General features: G+C 41.8%; 1 protein-coding gene across 4 annotated transcripts in view; it reads right to left on the bottom strand.

The window, feature by feature from the left end:
- Nucleotides 1-356: 356 nt before the first annotated feature.
- ST6GALNAC5 (ST6 N-acetylgalactosaminide alpha-2,6-sialyltransferase 5) overlaps nucleotides 357-21226 on the bottom strand; it is a 92439-nt gene continuing 71569 nt past the window's right edge. For 3 of the 4 annotated variants that reach the window (XM_075003335.1, XM_075003334.1, XM_075003336.1), the window contains exons 3-5: nucleotides 16254-16663; nucleotides 10456-10563; nucleotides 357-1991 (exon numbers count right to left, since the gene is read on the bottom strand). In XM_075003335.1, the coding sequence (XP_074859436.1) occupies nucleotides 1760-1991; nucleotides 10456-10563; nucleotides 16254-16663 (750 nt within the window). In that variant the 3' untranslated portion in view covers nucleotides 357-1759. Of the gene's footprint in view, nucleotides 1992-3949; nucleotides 4873-10455; nucleotides 10564-16253; nucleotides 16664-21226 lie in introns of those variants that run through there. The other variant, XM_075003337.1, reaches the window with a different exon arrangement.

The following is a 21226-nucleotide window of genomic DNA, read 5'->3' as shown; positions in this document are numbered from 1 at the left end:
TGGGCCCCACCTTTGTGGGGGGACATGTAATTTTTGTTGTCAGAAAAGGGTCACTGAAAAGGGTTACTGGGGCACTGAAGTTTGGGAATCCTCATTCTAAATGGCAGCAACTAAACATCACCTAGAAAATGACCAGAGAATGGGGATAAACACTTGGCCAAGTAGCATCACATGTACTTATTTTGCATTTAGGAGTTGTGAATTTGGACACCTGTGCACACTCGGTGTGGTCCCACTGCCTCAGTGTACTGCAGTTCGCTTTTAAACTTTCTGACTTACCGTATTTTAAGACCAATCGTTAACAATAGCTTTGGTTTCACATTTTGTATAATGAAAGAGCTTTATCACCTAAATTATAGTACTCATGCAATGAGTAATCACTCTCAGCAATTAATTTGAAGCTGTTATTGAGTTTTAGTAGTTGGGAGGTGAAAGGACAAAGAACATGGGAATGAAAACATCTTTATGCACAAGTCAGTTATAACCCCATAAGACCCATTGCAAATATCCATATATAGAATTTTTAGTGTCCACTATTCACAGAACAAGTCACTTTTCAGTGCATCACAAAGAACCTGCCCCATTCTACTACTTTTTCCCCTTAGGGGCACAGTCTCAAAACACAACTGAATTCAATCCACTTGGGCTCCTAACCACAGTGTGACCCAAGATCTATGAGAAGACAGTTACTGGGGAAACAGGTGGAAGGGAGTTTGGAGTGATAATGTTGTATCCCACGTGATTAATGCCATATGATTTCTGGTCCGCTGATCAGTGTAGACTTGGGAAACATCATGTAAGTGTCTACCATAGGGGAAGGTATCAGTTCATTCCAGGCTGTCCGGCAGATTGCAGCTAGAAACGGAAGGATTAAGGAGTTAGTGGGAAATACACAAGGCCAAACCGCATGATAGAGTTACTGAGAGTCCTCTCATCTCTTAAAATGGCCCTCTCCTTTCTCAGTCAATTACATGTGCAGTGCCACACAGGGTGGCAATATCCCAGGATACAATCTCGTAAAGCTTGCCCTAGCCTCCACTCCCTCTCCATTAAGAAACAGCCTCTTTACATCAGTGCTGCAAGAGCACATGTACATCAAAAGGAATTTTCTTTGCCATTTTCATATTAATGTGAAATACCAGACTGTAGCATCTCACACGTGATCTTCACATGGGAATTTCCTTGCTCTTAAGACTCTAGGGTACAGCCCAGCAATGTAAAAAGAAATACATTTCTAGGTCAAATATTAATTGCATGCTAGGCAGAATCATGTTTTTCCAGGAGAAAACTTATAAACAAGAAGCTAGGCCATTGTACACAACCAGCAATACATTTTGGATTTGAAGGCTTATGAAAGATAATTATATAATTGTGAATTAGAAAAATACTGGCCTAGCCTGCATAAAAACCTTCAAGTATTTTACTTTTTCACTATGAAAATTCAGTGGCAACGTGCCTTAAAAAACTGTAATGAATTAAATATCCCAAGAATGATAGTCAAGTTGCTTTTTACAGATCACATACTTATACAAGAAGTGAACTGGCTGGACAATGTTAATTATTGGAGTATGATACAACTGGATACAAAGTATCCGCTTATGTATTCCTTCAGAAGAACGTCCTGAATACTGTACCAGTTTCCATCCACACAAATCCTGTTACCCTTGCTTTTTCAGATTGGACCACTGTTCTTTGAGGTTCAATCCCCTGAAGCCTGATATAGGTGGTGACAGTGATTGCAGTCTTGTGCGTTCACTCCTCAGAACACAGGCTTAATCTCAGGGTGATTTACAGTAAGTGACTCTGGTTTCCAGTCTGGTTGAAAAAAGTGAATACTGAATGTCCGTGCCCAGTTCTCAAACACTCGTTTCTCTGTGATAAAACGATGATGGCTGCCTTTTCGTCCTCGCTCGTGTGAAAGGTACATTGTACATTCATCAGGTCCCAAAGGTTCATAATAATGATAAGGTACTGAAGGATGATTAGGATCCCTGTGGAAAAAAAGAAAATAGGTAGAAGCCAAAGATGTTCTTTGTACTGATTGAAAAGAGATGCTATCTTAAATAAGCTGGTGGGCTCAAGTCATTTTTGTCCCAGTTAAACTGAATTTCCTGCGGTTGGTATCTTTCTAGCATAGTTAAGCAGTATCAGACTGAAGAAAAGATGGGTTTTCTTTTCCCTTCTAGTTCAAGGACTCCTCCAGCTCAAAAACAAGGGAGGGTGAGTGTGCTGCAGTGCTACAACGGGCTGCACTGGAATCTGAAGCATGGTGCTTAAAAGAGATTTATGTTCCCTTTGTGACTTGAGAGGAGAGGTGCAGAGGTGTGTGATGTACTGAATCAGGAAAGGGGAGCTGATGCAGGTCACTTCATTCTCTCCCACCCGCTTGTGTGAATATTTCCCCACAGTGGTGCACAGAGATACAACTGTGCAATTTCATTAGCGCTTCCTGGCCATATCCAGTTGATGATACAACCCCCTCTTGCTAACTTTTCAATCAAATGGAGCCAGTGCACAAATGAGTTAAGGTATCAACTTGTATAAATGCATGGGACAAAAATTAAAGCCATTCACACAGGGCGTCTCTTAGACCTTGTAACACCATGAACATGCCCCTGCACGCCTGCCACAGAGCACACGTTTTAAGTAGTAGGGGCTGTATGCGAGATGCGGCTCATTTTAACAATTTTTGATTGAATGTTGGTACCTGCTACAGAAAAGGTGTTTGGTTTTAACACTACCACCACCCTTTTGTTGTCTATTTGATTTTCCTGTAACAGCCTGTATGTTGTTTTGAAATACGTACCCTCCAAAATGCCATTAATACGGGGTATGTCTACACCCACTGGGTTGAAGCGTCCATCTCCCGGAGTGTGATTTCACACGTCTGGTAAAGACACATGAAATTGATCTCTCTGGGGTCCGCAGTTGACCTGTACTCCTGCTCTCGCAAGGAGTCAGGGAAGTTGACAGGAGAAACGCTCCCGTCGGCCTCCCTCAGAGAGGACAGACCTTACAATTGACTGCAGACACGTCGATTCTAACTACGCAATTACTGTAGCTAGAATTGCATATCTGCAGTCGACTGTAAGGTCTAGTGTAGACCAAGTCTTGATCTCACAAGAAAACACATCCAAGTCAGTGTTACTACCGGAATGTAAATGGAACATGTATAGACCGTGAAAAACAATGGTAGTGTAATGCTATTTTTGGCTGATGCAGAACCCCTGTAATTCTTCTGTGCCACATTCTGCACCACCATGATGGTCCACAGAAGGTTGTTCCAAACTGCTGCTACCCAGAGGAGCTCTGAAGTTGCTCTCTAAACTGTGCACTGAGCTGGCTCCTGGTCTAGTGCATGAATAGATCAATGCAGAATCGGCTGGCAGCTGGAATACCAAACTTATTACTTTCAGTTTGAAAAGGTAACTAGTTAATTTTTGACCTCAGTTTCAATCAAATATAAAAAAATTTTGAAGTATTTGGTTTTGCTCATTATTTCTATGGTTTAGCATCTGTCACCTGCAGAATTCTGTCTCATTTTCCTTATTTCACTGTTCTCCATATTGTATGTGTAGCAGTAATGGAAAAAATTACTGCTGCTTCCCATTTATCCCCTAGATTAACATTTTAATTCAATCAGTCTAGCTACCTAATAACACAATACACTGCAAAGATCAATCCTCCCGCACCACACTAACAATAAAATTACATTTCTAAAAACAAGATTGATTTTGTTCTTATTGTACACAGCCTCACTGGAATAGGCATGAGAACTTTACAAAAATCCGTTAGTACTTCATCTACGGAGCCCAATTTTTTAATTTTAAAAATCTCATTTTAGATTGACTGATTGATAGATGAAACTAGCTAGCTAGTTAGCTATCACCAGCATAGTTTTCTAGATATCTATTTCAAATAAATGCCACACACTAAGTTTATTATAAAAGGACCACTGGTATTAAAAAGAAAAATAAATCTAGATGACTGGTTATCCTGTTGCTATAAACCCAACAGGGTATGCTTTTCATGTGGTATTCAAACAGAGAATCAGAACTACTATGTACATAGGTGTGTGCATATAATTTAGATGATTGCTCTTCTTCGTGTGATGCCTAATCCCTTCCCCCAACTCCCACACACACTTTCCCTATTATAAATCTCAAGTAACTTTGTTTAAACCGCTGCAAATACTAAGATGTAAAATCCCTGTGTGAGAGATCAGAACCAGGTTCATGGCACCCATCTAACAAATACTTTTACTGTAGTAACAAGTTAACTGATTAGGGACCACTCCTGCTAAACTGCTCTTCTAGACTTACTGGCCCTGGCTTTTAATCATCATCTTTGAGGCAGCATCATATTAAAAGTGGTGGGTATCCAGCATACTGGATTAGACAGGAATTCCTTTTCCCATCATAGGGAAAGACATAAGCCTATTAGGAAGTTAGCATCTTTTTGAAGAGATTAGTTCAAAGCTACAGTTGTCTAACCACATTTAGGCCAGAGGGTCCAGAACTTATCTCAAAAACTTGGAACACAAAAGCAAGAAAATTATTTGTTTGGTGGCTGTTCCTTCTTTCTTCTTGTGCCTCTAGCTTGCATTTAACTCAAATGGATCTTATACTTTGCATTGTTATATGGCTTCCATAGCAGGCAAAACTTTCTTATGTATCCAAGACTTGGAAGGTCTAATCTTGTGCTGCATGTGTCTTTTGGTTACTGCATAGCAACGTGTTATTTTAGACCCAGAACCTATGAATGACTCCACAATGGCTTCAGCAGGACCCTCTGTGGGTACAGATGTCCTCTCTTGAATGGTCACTTCCAGGATCAGGTTCCAAAAATTCCAGGTTATTCCAGTGGTGACTACTAGAAATAGATCCAAACACAAACCACTTATAGGAACATGAGAAACTCAAGTGAAGTGAACAGCCAGATCTGTATCTCAACAACTTTGGCCTTGACCTTCGAAAGGGAGTCCCAATACATTTGATCTTTTGTGTTTAGTCTTCTCTCCTATTAGCCAAACTCAAACCTCATTTCCAAATACCCTTGAACTTCAGGAGAGTTGGTTTGAATCTGAACTCTGAACACAGTAACCCAGCTTGACTGTACCATGCTTCCTCCTAACAGCAATTAACTTGTGTCACCAACAAATGAAAGGCATGAATAATCTCTATCAGGAAATTCCTAGTCATCTAATTTATTAACATTAAAACAGATGCTGTTTTACCACTACTTGATACTGGACATTAATCAGTATTTTGTCAGTCAGCATGCATATTAATATCACAGCTGGGAGGGAGCTGTTGGATGGCAGCTTGTAAAATATACTATACTTTTCCACTAATAGCATGCCAGCCCTGACACACAATAAACACTTGTCTCTAGTGTCAATCATTTACTTTTTGCCACTTCAGTGCACATTTTCCCACAGATGGTATCCACCCACACTGGTACCTGGAAATACAGCAGTGTTTGAATTGAAAGGAATCAAGCAGAAAAACACGGCCATCCCGTCTCCTGCGCCAGTCAAGCTCTTCCTTTACAAATTAAAAGTGGCTGTAAATCAGTCTTGCAGAATTATACTTGGCTCACTTGGGGTGAGCACAATATATATATTTTGAAGGGCGAATAAAATATCATCAATCTTTATCATCATCAATCAGCATGGTCAAAGTTCGGAGAAGCAGATTTCGTGCTTGGGCTGTTACGTTTTCTGGATAATTTTGCCTCCAGTTGCCAGTGACCCACCACCTTTGGGAATCTCGTTTCGCTCCTCATTATATGGGACCAATTTATGCAGGCCTGACTCAGACTGTGCCCCCACAGACGTCAAAGACTGAAGGAGATACCCTACTATGAATAGCTGCCATACAATTGGGGCATTAAATGTGTAACTCCAGACAACAGAACTAGGAACAACAGGTACTTGATTTAAGGCAGTTGGTTGGTTATAGGAAGAAGCCAGGTTGAGGACCAATTTGCTGAAATGAGAAATGACTTGGCAGACAAGCAAGAGAATTCTCGATAGGCAACTATAACTTTTTACCTGACTCTAAATTGCTTCTCTGTATAGTGAGTGAGTCAGTCATGTGCAATTAGACGGTGGGAAGATCTCCACAAAATCACTCTAGAGCTCTCCTCAGACAGAGCTCCCCCTCAAATGCAGAAAGCAGCAATGTGTGTGAGGCCAGCCCCCACACCCAGCAGCTGTTAAGTGCAGAACAGGTTCTGAGGGGTTGCAAATGGCTCTGGAGCCTGGCCACTCAATATGGCATCCTGCCGAGCTTATCTCAGATTTCCTACCAGGAGTTAATGCTGCCAGAAGTAACATCAACACTCTTGTGTCCTTCCAGCAGATGCTATTGGGCAGCTAGAAGCTTTGGTTTGTCTGCACTGCAAACTAAGACCAGGCCAAGACTCAGGTAGGAGACCAAGCCCCCATCTGGCCACACACAAATCAGTCTGGCTCACAGAGGCCTCAGCAGGGCTGTCCCAATTGAAACACAGAATACACAGCTGCAAAAGGCACCACTGTCCCCACTTTCGTGGTGCACTAAGCAGCTACTTATGCAGTAATGGTTCTGGCAGCCAGCCCCACTCCACTGGCCACCTTGCCCCTGCTCCTCCATGCAGGCTGCGCCAGCTGCCACACACCAGCTGTTTCCCCTCCCAGCAGAAGGGGAAACTGCCGCTTGTCTTCAACTGCATGGCTGCCCACTGCGCTACCTCAGGCTGGCAGCTCACACCACTCCCCCACCTGAAGCTATGCCTCCAGCTCCTTCCCCATCAGCCTCCTTGCCCTGCTCCTTCCTCAACCCCTGCAGCTGTGGGCCTGTTCCCCCCTAAAGCTCCCACCCCTGCAGCCACTGAGTGCAGTGCCCCAAACGCCTGCATAGCAGCTACCTCTCCCCACTGGATTTTGGGCTATGTAGGGCACCAAGACTGGTAAGGACAGACCGGGGCCTTGACCCAGCTGGGGGAACGCTGAGAGCCTGAATCCCACTGTAACCTTTGTAGTGTGGTTCAGGTCATGCTGCAGAGCTGAAATGGAATGTCTGTGAAGTATCAAAGAAATGCATTGGCACAGCTGTGAAACCTGCATCCCACAAGCGTCAAGTCAGGTTTACAATGCAGCGCGGATGCTCAAGCAGGAAACAATGATCTCAAAAGTTTGGGTCCTGCAGACATGGACTTAGAGTGTACTGCAGGCACACCCAAGGAGACCTAGCAAATAACATTGTAGCTCCTGCAGGTAGGTTGAAATGGGAGCCAGCGAAAACAGGGCCATGCATGAAGAATGGCTCCTGTCTCTGGGGAAGGACAATGTTTCTTGTGCACCTTAAGATCACAGGAATTAGAAGATCTCATTTTCTGGGAGCTGTATAGGACCCAAATCCCTGGCTGTGCTTGGACAATTAAAAAGCACTGAGAAATGTGGTGTATTTCTGCTCTTCTGACTTCCACCACAGGCTTCTCTACAGAAGAGGGAGATCTGGCCCCAAGTCAATTATGCATCCTGAACACTCAAAATAGTAAGTGATCCTCCTCCTTAATTTGCTTTTGGAGCAAGAGCAGATATTCTCTGTGCTCACCCTTTGCTACATGCACTTAAACAGGTTATCATCCTATTTCTGGAATGTTTAATAACCTCCCTACCCAAGCAGCACTTTGTAAGTCAGAGACTCACATTGGCTACGTCTGAGCGAGTTGAGAAGATGCTAATGAGATGCTTCCATGGATATACAGTGCCTCATTAGCATAATGGCAGCTGCATGTGATTCGAAAGCACCACTTTCAAATTGTGCGCTGCCTGTGTAGACGGAGGCCTTTCAAAAGGACCCCCCAAACTTCAAAAGCCCCTTCTTCCTATTTGGTTTTAGGAAGAAGAGGCTTTCAAAGTCCAGGGGGTCCTTTCAAAAGGCCCCCTGTCTACATGGGCGGTGCACGATTATACTAATAAGGTGCTGCATATTCATGGCAGCATCTCATTAGCATCTTCCCAACTCGCTCATTACCATGCTTCTTCTGAAAGGAGGGGGCTAGTGTAGACGCAGCCATATAGTGGCAGAAGATCAACATCAAGACAACATAAGGCATGTCTACACCGCAGTGAAGATCCCACAATTGGCCGCTGTCAGCTGACTCAGGCTTGTGGGACTCAGGTTAAGGGGCTGCTTAGTTGGAAGGTGATGTTCGGATTCAGGCTGGTGCCTGGCCTCTTGGACTCCATGAGAGGGGAAGATCTCAGAGCTCAGGCTCCAGCCCAAACATCTACACTGCAGTGAAATATCACCTTCCTGCAAAGCCCTTTAGGTCAGTCGCAGGTGTTTACTGGCCATATGGACACACCCTTCACCATTGAAAAATTCCAGTAAAATTATCATCCAACATGAATAGTTTAGTCTTATATATGAGTCTATTGCACAACACCACAAAATTACCACACATCAACCACTCCACTTTCAATGCATCTACCAACACGTGTAAATATCAAATTTAGTAAATGTATAAAGTGTTGTTTTAGATGATAATGAAATTCATCTAATCCTTCAGGACAAATTCTAACAATTGTTTTTGCCCCCACTCTGATAAGAAGTTTGTTTCATGATTTTAAGCTAATAATTTTAGCAGAACCAACTGTGTAATATGCACAATACCTCTGCAATGTCCTTCTCGTTACAGAGATTATATTAATTTAGTTCCATGACAGTGATCATCCAGCCTTATTACTCTTCTAATTAATACTTTAAAAATGAGTAAAAGGACTTCTAAATTTGGTTTTATTTTAATTCTGAATAGAAATATGAATATTGGAAAATTAATTTTAGTTCTCTGTAGTTTACATTTAACTAAATAATTAGCAGTACATTAGGAGGATTTTAATCTGGAAAATAATGAAAACATATTTTATTACAAATCTGTATGGTGTTACACCTAAAATAAATTGTTCCTAATGTAGCACAGGAATATAACTCTAAAGTCCTGTCTTTTGTGCACAGTTCTTATAGCAGACAAAAGTTAATGGTTCTATACTGTATTTTGTAATCAGATATTTGAAAATAAGTTTCATGCTTTATTTGCTACAATATTTTATAATTTAATGAGCAGAGTAAGGACAAACCAGACACTTCAGCTTGTATTTATGGGACCAATGGGATCTTTTCAGGGGTCTTTGTAGATGACCTTCCCCAGGCTACAGCACAGATGTAGGCTGTGCCCTTTAATAAGGATGAATTATTTCTGTTGCTTATTAATCTGCTTTCCCCCATCTTTATGAATAGGTAAATGAACCATTGTACTATATAATTTTTTTCATTGAACTATAACTATTAACCACATTTATAAAAGAGGCTAAACCATATCTCCATGATACAACCCATCTCTGTAATCTTTCTTTCCTTGCCACTGAAAATCATTCATTGATAACCTAGGCTTCAGTGAAACCAGTGAATTGCAGTGGAAAATTTATCTCATTCTAAGGAGGTGGGGAATGAGAGAGAAAAAGCTGTACTGAATTCCTTTCCCTTGTTGCATATGGGTAGAGCCTTGTTCGGACACACCATTTTGTACCCGCACCTGCAAAAACGAGCAGCGGACATTCACATCCGCATTTGCAGATGCAGATACCTGTGTCTCTAAAGGAAATTTGCAGGGTTCCAGACGTAAAATTTGCATCAACATCTGCACATGCAAAAATGAGCTGCAGATATCCACAGCCATATCCATGGATATGGAAACCTGCAGCTATAAAGTGGCTATCAGCAAATTTGCAGGGCTCTAAATTTGGGCACTGAATGTGGCCCAAGATAAACTGTAGCTGTGAAATGTCTCAGTATAAATTTTTGTAGTAAGATACTCCTCACTGAATTTACACTTGCTGCCAAAAACTTTCCAACACTAACCAGTTGCACTGGCAAAAATCTGACTGCTGCCTCTTTCACGTGTAAATCACATTTGCATGCACAAGACAGCTAATAGCAAGATTAACCATCCATTTCACTTGTGCAAATTTAGATTTCATAGGTGCAGTTTAGGTGGCCAGTCTTCCAGATGTGCAGGGCTTATATGCCAAGGAACAGGGCTTGTAATCTTCGGTTTAGAAACTAGTCAAGCTCCCAAAGCTTCCCTCCTAAAATGAAAAATTCCTTCAGAAGGGGGATTGAAGCTAATATTTCAGGTTAATTTCATGCCAATTATGACATTTGTTTTACCTGATAAATATTCAAAGACTAAAAGACACCAACAAGATGGACTAATTCTCCCACCATATGAAGAAAAAAGTTTAATATTTTATACAACAGAATTAAATGCTGTTTGCTGTCTCCTGAATCAGGCGCTGGACATGTTAATTGATTGCTTCAAGAACACTTGACAATAGAAGGATTTCAGTATTTGTCTACCATGTTCAACCTGACTAGCCAATAATACTTCCAATATACATCTTACCTGCAGAAATCTGGGGGCACCATGCCATAAACATTTATCCTGTCACAGAGTTCTAATGCAATAGTCATTGTGAACCATCCTGTGCTAAGCCAAGTGTTGGATATTTTCCTGAAAGTAAAAACATAATTAAGTTTCAAGGGTGACATATAATTCTATGGATATTTGAAATAATTTCTGGGCAGTTTTCTCCATTCTTGTGACAGGTAAAGAAAACTAGGCAATCAACACCTTTTTTGTTCATTCATCATTTAATGCATTTACCAATGCTCTGTCAGTGGAATAATCCGCTTGGAAATTACTTTTGTTGTCATCAGTTTTGGGCACAGAAACATGAGCATTTTTGTTACATGTATTTTAACCAACTGTAGCCTCCAAATCCGACTTTATGTTCTTATATTAGTTTACCAGAAATAAAACCCGGTATTGATAATTGCTCAATGGAAATCATCACCCAACGCGTGACCACATCACATGACATTTAGAGCCTATACCAGTCCCACTGTGTATGTCTACAGCCAATGGCAGCATGTCTCCGAGCTCAGGGATTGCACTAGTGCTCTAAAAAATAGTCCTTTGAAGTTGCTTGGATGGAGACTTGCTTGGGTCCTGTAGCTACAACTTCAAAGTACTCTTTGTACACAGCTATTTTTAGCACTAACCCAGATCTGCTGTCATGAGCTGTGTAGACATACACACAGATTTCAGTGGGATCAGCAATTAGATTCAAGAGCTCAATCTAGTCAAAACAAGCCTTTGTAAGTGCTGGTCTATGGGCACTCCTCAGACACTGTATTCCATACCTCAGAATGCTGTGATTCTTTGCAGGGAATCTCCTTTCTTCAGTGACTGAAAGCCATTGCTGTCCATGAGCCATAAAACCTCTGTCACCTGATCAGAGACTCTAACTCCCCCTAGCCTGCATCTCAGTAATGGCATCTTGGATCCCCGAACAACAATGTGGGACTCCACTTGGGGAGTAGCTCAGATATCTTAGGCTAGGTCTGTACTACTGCGGAAGATTGACCCATTCAGGGTCGATCTTCCAGGGTCTTGTTTCACGCACGCGTGAAATGGTGTTTTCCTGGTTCAAAGTCAACCCTGGAATACCTCACGAGTGGGGAGGGTTAAGGAAGGCTGGCAGGAGAAACGCTCCCATCAGCCTTATTCTATATAGACAAACATTGAAGTCAACCACTGATATGTTGATTTTAGCTACACAATTGGCATCGCTAAAATTCCATATTGGCAGTCAACTTCTATGTCTAGTATAGATATAACCTTAGTATGGTAGGCTCTTCCCTGTCTCACTGAACATCTGTAAGCTTCGGGCACTCTTTAAAAAGAGACATATGTGATTCTACCTTTGAGTGTTACAGAGTCATTACTGAGACTTCCAGTGAACGATTTACACCATGTATTAGCCTCAACCCTTTACTGCTGATGAGGAGGCCCACTGCTGGCATAAATTCGTCTCGTTGAATCACCTCAGGAATGGCCCTGTCAGCTTTGGCTGAAGAGCAAAGACAGCAGCCCTTCCTTCCACCCATGTATGCATTTGTGCACCAGAGAATTTCATGCCACAAAAAGCCAACCCCTCTCCAAATAAACACCACAGGTAACAGGGCCCACCTTCTAGCATTCCATGGTTTCTGGGTGTAAGGAAACTGTTTTAAACAAAGCTTTACCACTACCTCTGATGTGTATGAGGTGGGGACTGCTGGAGTTCATTTATGCCTTCCCAGTTCCCACACCTCACTCCACCAGCAGTTGATCATGAATATCACAGAAGGAAGAATTTTTTCAGGTTAAGGCACTGACTGGGGACTCAGAGATTAGGGCCAATTCCTAGCTCCACTAATGACTTCTTCCATCTCCTTGGGCAAGTCACTTAAGGCAAGATTCTAAATCTTTACTCACATTGGTAGGCCAATTTACATTAAAGTTTATTTTGCAAAATCAATGGGGTTGCTCATGCAAGGAACTGTTCATCAATATGACCTTTAATTTCTCCTTGCCTTGGGTCCCACCTGTAAAATGGGTATAGTAATACTTCCTTTCTCCTACCTACATTTTTTCATGTTTATTTAAAGTGTAAGCTCTTTGGAGGAAGGACTGGTCTCTCACTATGTATAAATGCAGCACCTAGCATCACAGGGACCCAGTCTCTGTCAGGGCCTATAGGTATTACTGCAATACAAATGATAATTTTCTATTTCAGAGGTGCAGGGAGAAGGGATAATGACTCAGAGCAGATTTTGTTCATGTGCCAGAGGTGAGAGATTTGGAGAAACAGACTGTTCTCAGTAGAAAATATCTCCCCAGTGTCTAGGGTTTGAACAGCTCAGAAAATCCAGGGCACTGTCAGCAGGACCTCGCTATTTTAGGTCAGAGGCAATTATTTTGTTAAGTTACATCTACACTGATCACAGAAAATCGACTGCTCAATGTCGACCCAAGAACTTGCGAGCGTTGAGGATTAAGGAAGGTTGACAGGAGGGGCGCTCCTGTTGACCTTCTGCCATGAAGACAGGGATGAAAGTTAAAGGCTGAAAAGTCGATTTTCGGTACATAACTGGCATACCTAAAATTGCATATCAGCCATCGACCTTCTGAGTGAGTGCAGACATAGCCTGAGTTACTATAACTCTCAAGGTTTCAATAAATGGAAAAAATAAAGGAATTTAAACAAGCTTTAAACAAAAGACAAGTAATGAGCATAAAGAATTTAAATTAAAAAACCTGTTCAAGTACCACTGTTAATGCTTCCACCTCTCTAAATGCCACCTCTGCAGTGTATAGTGTAGAAACAGGGTTACATTGCCTTGCCTTTTTATAAAAGATTTGAACAAAAGTCCAACAAAAAATATCTGCTGTTTTCACTCCTAATCAGCTGTAATGAAAACATATGAAGAGCTGTCATGTGCTTATTAGGGGGAATTATCAGATATTCTTTTACATGATGAACTAACACAATGTTCTGATAATTCTGTAGTGCACACTAAATTACAATTAAAGGCCTTTCTGCTCCACCAAAATCTCATTTATAATCTCTGTGGAAATACTCTTCCTGAAGTTATTTCATTTACGCTTCCTTTATCTAATTACTGTAATATTGGTTCTGAATCATATTTTCTTAATGTACCCTTATTCAATTACGAAGTTATTTTCAAGTACAGTTACTTTGTAACATCAAAGTATATTGCTCTGTAGTCTCAGTCACTTGCCATATTATTTCACGGGTGACATTTTCTGAAGGTTCTCCTTCAATTTTAAAAATCTGTCCTTTCTTTTTGTAAAGCACAATACATCCAATTATCCTTTTTCTAAAATGCTTAGACAAAAATGGATGACTTGATTATTACAATCACATTTCTCCCTCTTTGTTTTCTGTAGTCAATAACTCAGTAGTATTCAAAAGAAAAAAAAAGAAGAGAGAGTATTCTGGATTACACAGTGTTCTGTTCCTGCACCCACAGATCTGTAATTGTCTTTTTCTCTACAAATTTCTTCCTGCCCATGTTTTCTTTTCATTTTCTTTCCTCCTCCTTCTGTGCTGCCTTTTCATTTATTTTCATCTCCCATTTTAAATCTTCTTAGTCCTTCAAGTAGGTCATAGATGTCCCCTTAAAGGAGCATATCTTGTGTTGTACATGCACTTCACTGCAAAGAGAATCTGCTTGTAAAACCAAATCTTACAAGGTTGTAGTGTCCTTGGTTTGTACTGGGAGCTGAGGCTGCCCAGAACTGGGCTCATCATAAACTCAGCTACAGGATTATTAAAGGGCAACTCAGTGAGTTTCAGGAGGTTTCCACTTCTACAGGACAAGACTATGCTCAAAGTAAATGTGACGGCAGAGAGGTAAAAAGCTCTCATCCTATGCACACAATGGGGCCGCTCAAATCCCTGCTGCATGCCTAATACCCCTCCTGCAAGTGAGGAGGTATGACTCCCTCTTCCCCTATCTGCAGATAGGAGAACTGGCCAAATAACAGGGAAGGAAATAACCAGCATCTCAAAAGGGATGCAGTGTCTCAGGTATGTCTTCGCTACCTGAAGATCAACTCTGACCAGGTTGATCTGCTGAAGTTCGATTTCCCACACCCAATGGGGACGAGTGAAATCAAACTATCAGTGGTTGACAGTCCACCACTGTGCTCTTCAGTCTCACGAGGAGTAAGGGAGAAGTTTCTCCCATCGACCTCCCTCAGTGAGGACAGCCAGGTAAGTCAATTGTAGATAAGTTGATTCTAGCTACGCAATTGCCGTAGCTGGAATCGAATATCTATGATTGACTTTAAGGTTTAGTGTATACCTGGCCTCATTTTCTCTAGAGCAAGAAGGGATCAGGGGAGTCCTGTGACCAGAAGGGTGCAGTGCAGCACTGCCCTATAGCCAGAGCCTGAGCCTAAAGGCCCCCATCTACCCACAGCAAAGCTTCACTACTTTCACTCTTCCCCGTTACAGTCTTGGACTTAGCAACACCCCTTCGCAAGGTGCTTCACAGGAGCTGCACTGTGCAGAGAAGTACGTCCTTTCGTTTGTGTAATACCCAGAGGCACTGAGACCTCATCTGGGGCGGGGGAGTGAAGTCTGCTCTACAGCTTTGGCTCAGAGCCAGGGGGCCTTTAGCTCATGTGGTAGAGCGTAGGGCTTTAGACCCTATGCTTGCAGGTTCTATCCCTGGAGCCAGCAACCCTTGTCTGTTGGCGTTACATTTGTGTTAAACAAAAGAAAGAACTGTCACTATATATTATCATATTGCAGTAATGCCCAGGCACCCTCAACCAGGTTCTCATTGTGTTACGTGCTGTACAAACACAGAACAATAAGATGATCCCTTCAGCCAATAGGGTGTAAAAGACTGCTACAGAATGGCTCTGTCTCTGCCCTTCCCCTGCAGGCTTGAAGACAGGACCACTTCCCCTACCACATCCTCTGTGGCTGCTCAATGCTAAGACCAGCTGCACGGGCTGGACTTCACCAATAAGTGTCTAGGTGGGGCAAAAAAGTTCACCATGACTCACTGAACTGTATACTCACCTCTTTGTTCATAGGGAAGTGGAAACCCTGTACCATTTTTACTGCTACAAATATAGTGGGATCATAAATATAAAAGCATTTTACTTTACAAAGCCCCTGTCTTAAGCCTAACTACCTATATCATGCACAAAAATACTCCAGTCTTGTAGTGGCTCACTTATTAAAGACTGATCTTCAGATGAAATTTTTAAGTAACACAGTTTCATAAAGATGAAAATATCATAACATATTTTTTCCCATCTGGAAATGGAAAATTAACTGTTCAGGAGCACCTAATACATGAAAAAAAACTCAGAGTTTGTTTTACAGGAAGCTTTACAGCAGCAATGTTCCAAGAATGCTTAAATTCAAGAAGTAGCCATTCTGATTCACAGAACAGTAACATTTCCTCCACAAGAAAGTAAAACTCATCAATTCTGATTTTTCAAAAGCAGTAAAAAATTGCTTTCAGGTTTATTGCCCCAAAATGAAATTTAAAATGCAATGTCTATGTCCTGGCTACTTCTCTTCTGTAATTCTGTAGCTTGACCGCATACACACACATCTTTTTTGGTATTATGTGGTTGGGCAAATATTCAATACAAATGAGTTTGATGCACATTTTTTATTTAAGTGACAAAGTGTTATTTAGCATGTGAAATCACATTACAACTGGGCATGATGTTCCCTCTGTGTTAATTTGAAGCTGATGAGGATATACGCCATTATTTTGCAGCTATGGAAATTTCTCCAAATGCACTCACATAAATTTCCTCACCTGTCTTTCCCTGTTTCCCGTTTGAAGAGGTCATCAAATTGGAGCATCTTGTGCCGAGAAATCATATATACTTTTAACTGAGGTAGTATCTTATTCATCAATTGCAGATTATTATAAACCAAACCTTTTCCATCTCTTCTCATATAGCTGCTGGGGCCCCAGAAGATAAACACAGTACCTTGGCTCATATTTAACAGTTCATTGCGGTTTCGCAGGATTCTCTGGATACTAGAATGTGCAATGACTCGAAGGCTAGTTTTGTTTCCAACATCTTTTCCATAACCTCGAGTGGGTGCATCGTTCATTCGAATTACACACTCAGTCTGGTCGATTGTGTTGCCTTGTTTGCTTCCCAAGAGGTGTCCAGAACTGGTTACTAATGCACAACTCTTGCAGTGCATTTTTAAAGGCTACAAAGAAACACACACGTCAAAATTAACTGCAATTGCTTTTTCATCCCCTAGAAAATAGAACAATTATTCCTAATTAACTCACATATTACATCTTTTAGTGCAAGAATCTCAGAGTGCTTTCCAAACACCCTACCAGCTAGGTAGTTGTTTTCTATTTACATTTCATGTGTTATAATAAATTCTGTTACTTGAAACATTGCTTTGATAAATGGAAATAATATTTTTATCAGGTTGCTCTGTTGCCAAATGTCATCAAGTTGTTTCCCTTGGATAGTCATCTGCAGCATTAATGCTATACAGGTTACTGTTAAGCATATAACTACACTCATTTTAAACAAAATCACTGTTGATATTACCATAAAGTTTGATCAATATATTTCTTTACCTTTCATGCATACACATATTTCACAATTACACTGATAACTGTTGCTTTGCACTTTTTCTAAACTGACTTTCAAGTCAGCTTCAAAATACATCCATACAACGTGTATTCATTCACAAGGCAATGGAAGAAAAAGAAAACACAAATGTCCATGAAATTAAACTTGGTTATTAAAAGATGCATAAACCATTGTTATCAGTCTGATCCCATTGGTTACCAGGAGAATTAAGAATAAAACGAAAGAAAGCTAAAGATAATCGAATATGCAACAAGATGCTGTGAGTGCCCTCCCAGTGATTATACAGTGGAGTAAGAATTCAGGACTGTTTCATGATGTTGCCCATAAATAAGCTCCTATGGAATGATGGTATTTTTACAGCATCATTCATAAATCATACAATAGGTCTAGATGGTCTTTCCTTGATTAAGGAGAACGCAGCAGCCTATGGGTCTCGCTCCATTTGCTGTGCTGGCCTGGACTACATTTCCAAAGAGCGTAATTCTGGCCTGAGGTACTGTAGCCTATCCCTCTGTCTCTCCAAGAAAACTGAGGTCATCTGCATTGTCTGCACACCCCAAGGTCCCCTCTGGGAGATAAGGCCACTTTTGACCAAGGATCTTGTCTATGGATCATCCTGTCTGAGCTGGTCCATCAGCTTCTCTAGGTTCAACGACTGTCTAAGTGCACCAGCTCTTCCTTTCTTGTTTTAGTTCTTTTGCACAGTTCTCTTTTTAAGAACTTCTGGTTCTTATGGGCACTGGGAACAGTTTTGTTTTAAGCTTTATTTAAAATCTGTACCCCGTCTCAGACTGTCTTCAGAAATGAGTGCTCCAAAAATCAATCAATCAATCCAGAAATCAATAGAATAAATCTATTAAATAACTATACCTGATTTTTGTAAGACATATGCAAATTCTCTATGTTCCGTATTTTCCTATTAGTACCATCTTCAACAGCCATTGCTATAACTACACAGACATTAGAAATGTCTCAAAAATGAAGAAATTTTGAATTATGATAGCAAAATTTCCTACAGTAAGGGGTACCAATGAAATGATAACTTTGTTAACGATCATGTAATGTTAACTATGCATGAGATGATGTATGAGGCGCTGAATTCCATTATCAGAATGACAAGCCATCATGCCACAGTTAAGAAAGAAACTGAGTTTCTGGTATAAGCCTGATTTCAGCCCCACATTTTATGTACATTGTTCTCAAAACATGTAACTCTTAGGACATGGTAGATATTTTTTTCTATAAAATCTGATACAAGTCCAACAACCAGTTCCTGGATAATAAACCCCTACACTAGCGCTGGTAACCACAAGTCCAGATATATTGTCATGGTACTTGTCTGTTTTGCACTGTAGAGCAAAAAAAGGTAAGTGAGCTGACTTGCATGGATCCCCTTAGCTGAGAACTAGTGCTCTGGAGCAAAAAGTAGGTGATTAAATTCAAATTACCAGAGCAAATACCTTTGTGTTAGTAACACTGCAAAGAAATATCCGTTCTGTTGACCTTAGTGCACAGGTCATCATGCGAATGCTGGAGACCTAAGCTTGCTGTGTTTAACAAACCAGTCCCTAGCCCTTTTACTTGCAGAGACAGAGCTCACACTGTGTGACTCAAGGGATTGGGAGAACTCAACGAACCACCTCAGCTTCCTGAGCTGGGGCTGAGGAAATGCCTAAGGTGTGATGAGGGTTTCTGCCTTCCTGCAGGAATTGAAGAAAGCCTCACTGACCTTCTCTCCATTACTCAATTGTCACTCTCACCCATCCCCCACCTCAAGAGGTTCTCTAATCATGCTGTGGTTCCTCTTACATGAACGGCAGGAGGTTCCTCAGGCAGAGGTGGCAGTGCACCCCAAAATGACTCCTACATACATGCTGCTCCTGAGCACTTCCCATACCTGGCTGTACCCCCAAATCATGAGGTTTCCAGGGGGTGGAGTGCAGACAATGGAACACCAGCGCATGGAGATCTGAGAGCCAGCAGCTCTTTGGTGAGAGCGAGTGACCGGGAGAACAGGGCCTAAAGGAGAAATGAGTAGGTGAGGTGTGGATGTTTCGGGGTGGGTGTGGCCAGGAGCACAGGATCCAGGTAATGAGAGGAACACCTCAGGAGCAGAAGTCAAGCAGGAAGCATTAGCATTTCATTGCCTTTTTCACCTACCCAGCCACTTGTGGCTCATCAGCAGAGAATCCCATTGCTGCAAACAACAACAGATTCACCTGTTGCTTAAGCCAGGGAAGGGACTTTCCCCTTCCTGTCATTTGCAGTGCTAATCTCTCCTGTCTCAGCCTCACTCCTGCTGCCCCCTCCCCAAAAGCCATGGGCACAAATCCACTCTCTCCAGTACTTCCTGTAGTCCGGCTCTCAGGCTTACTGGGCTACTGAGGGACCCACAAACCACAAGGCCTGGGCAGTAGAGGGCAGCAGTCTGGGGACCCTAAAAATCATTAAAGCTTATAAATGCTTGTGAAGTTCCTAACAAAATCACAAGGCTCTCTGGTAGTCGATTCACTTTCTGCTGTGCCCCTTACAAGGCCTAGAGGAGAGAGGCTCCCCTCTTAAAACTCACAGGAGAGTTAGTGAAGATCCCTTCCTGCAGGCTTCAGGAAAACAGGGTGACAGAGCTCCTTCGCTCCCTTGCTTAGCCTCTTTCATTTCCCAGTCCAATGATCACACATAGGCTATGTCTACACTAGATATTGAAGTTGAGAGCTGATATGCAATTTTAGCTACGCCAATTGCATACCTAAAAACCGATTTATCAACAGTTGACTTCCATGTCTGTCCACACAATGGAAGGTCAATGGGAAAATGCTTTCCATCGACCTTCCTTATTCCTCGCCTCTCATGAGGAGTACAGGGGTTCATGTCAACCTCTGGGAGCATCATTTCACGCACGCGCAAAATGAAACCTCAGAAGATCGATCCTCAGTGGGTCAATCTTACACTGCAGTGTGGCTCTAGCCTCAGGAAATCCCATTTAAACCATTTTGAAGATGGAGTTACGGTTGTAGGTGCATTTCAGAGAGCTGACAGAATATCATCTTTCAAAACTGGTAGTGAAAAAACCAGAATAACCTTCCCCCTTCCACCCAAGCTGCCTCAAGATTTGAATTCCAAGAACTGAACAGTCAAAGTTTCATTTCTCATGTCAGGCATCCAAACTACTTCCAATCTGCATCCCCAGCAGTGCCCTAATAGACTGCCTTATCCATCCAGGTCTACAGGCCATAAAAACTAGGTTGTCCTAACTGTAACTGTACATGGCCAGATTTTTGGCCTTCTTACTCACAACACGTAGCTGCACTGAAATCAATGGGAGTACAGTGAATTCCTATTTATCTAAAATCCTGTTATTTGAAACTTTGCACTATCCGATTCCTTCTTTATCCCTTACCACAAGACACATGCTGCAGACGCCAGTTCTCCTGTGGTGGGAGACAAGGAAGAGGGGCGAATTATACAGAAAATCAGATAACAGAGCAGAGACAACTCCTCAGAGCTCCTGGATGAAAGGGAGGAAACCTGCTGTCCTCTCAAGTATACCAACTCCAGATTATCCAAATAAAATCGATTTCCATCTTCCCCATGTGACTCAGATCATCAGGAGTATACTGTATTTATGGAGCAACATACTTCTTCATGTAAGTAAAGGTGGCATTGTGCCTGAGCTAATTCACAGCTTCCTTTGTGCCCATCTAACATGTACACAAACACATTTACAGACTCTAACACATAACATGCTAATAGCTTTCTGCATCAAGTAAGGGCCTGATTCCGCTAGGGAATCCAGGCCCAGACACTGAACAGTATTTAAGCAGCCAAGTCACCTAAATACCTTTGAGGAGGTAGGCCTCAGCGCCTCACAGGCGTGCTCAGTGCCCCATGAGATTTGGCCCTGTGGTAACCAATTATCCATGTCGTTCCATAGTCGTTCCATAGTTCCAAAGTGGCATCTCCATACATAAATCTCAGATTGCTATTAAAGTACTTGCACAAAAAGAGCAGAAGTTAGTGCGGTGACATTACTGTCACACTAACTAAAGTGACATGACAGAAATTACAAAAGCAGTGTTCTGTGGCACACATCTTTGACATGGTACAGGCTAAGAGGTAAGACGGAGGCTGGAACCAATAAGGATGAGCGTTAGAGTAGCTT

The sequence above is a fragment of the Carettochelys insculpta genome, chromosome 9 (genome assembly GCF_033958435.1).
Source record: "Carettochelys insculpta isolate YL-2023 chromosome 9, ASM3395843v1, whole genome shotgun sequence".
Classification (NCBI taxonomy): domain Eukaryota; kingdom Metazoa; phylum Chordata; order Testudines; family Carettochelyidae; genus Carettochelys; species Carettochelys insculpta.
The sequence above is the reverse complement of the archived record's forward strand: the minus strand, read 5'-3'. Positions and strand labels throughout refer to the sequence as shown.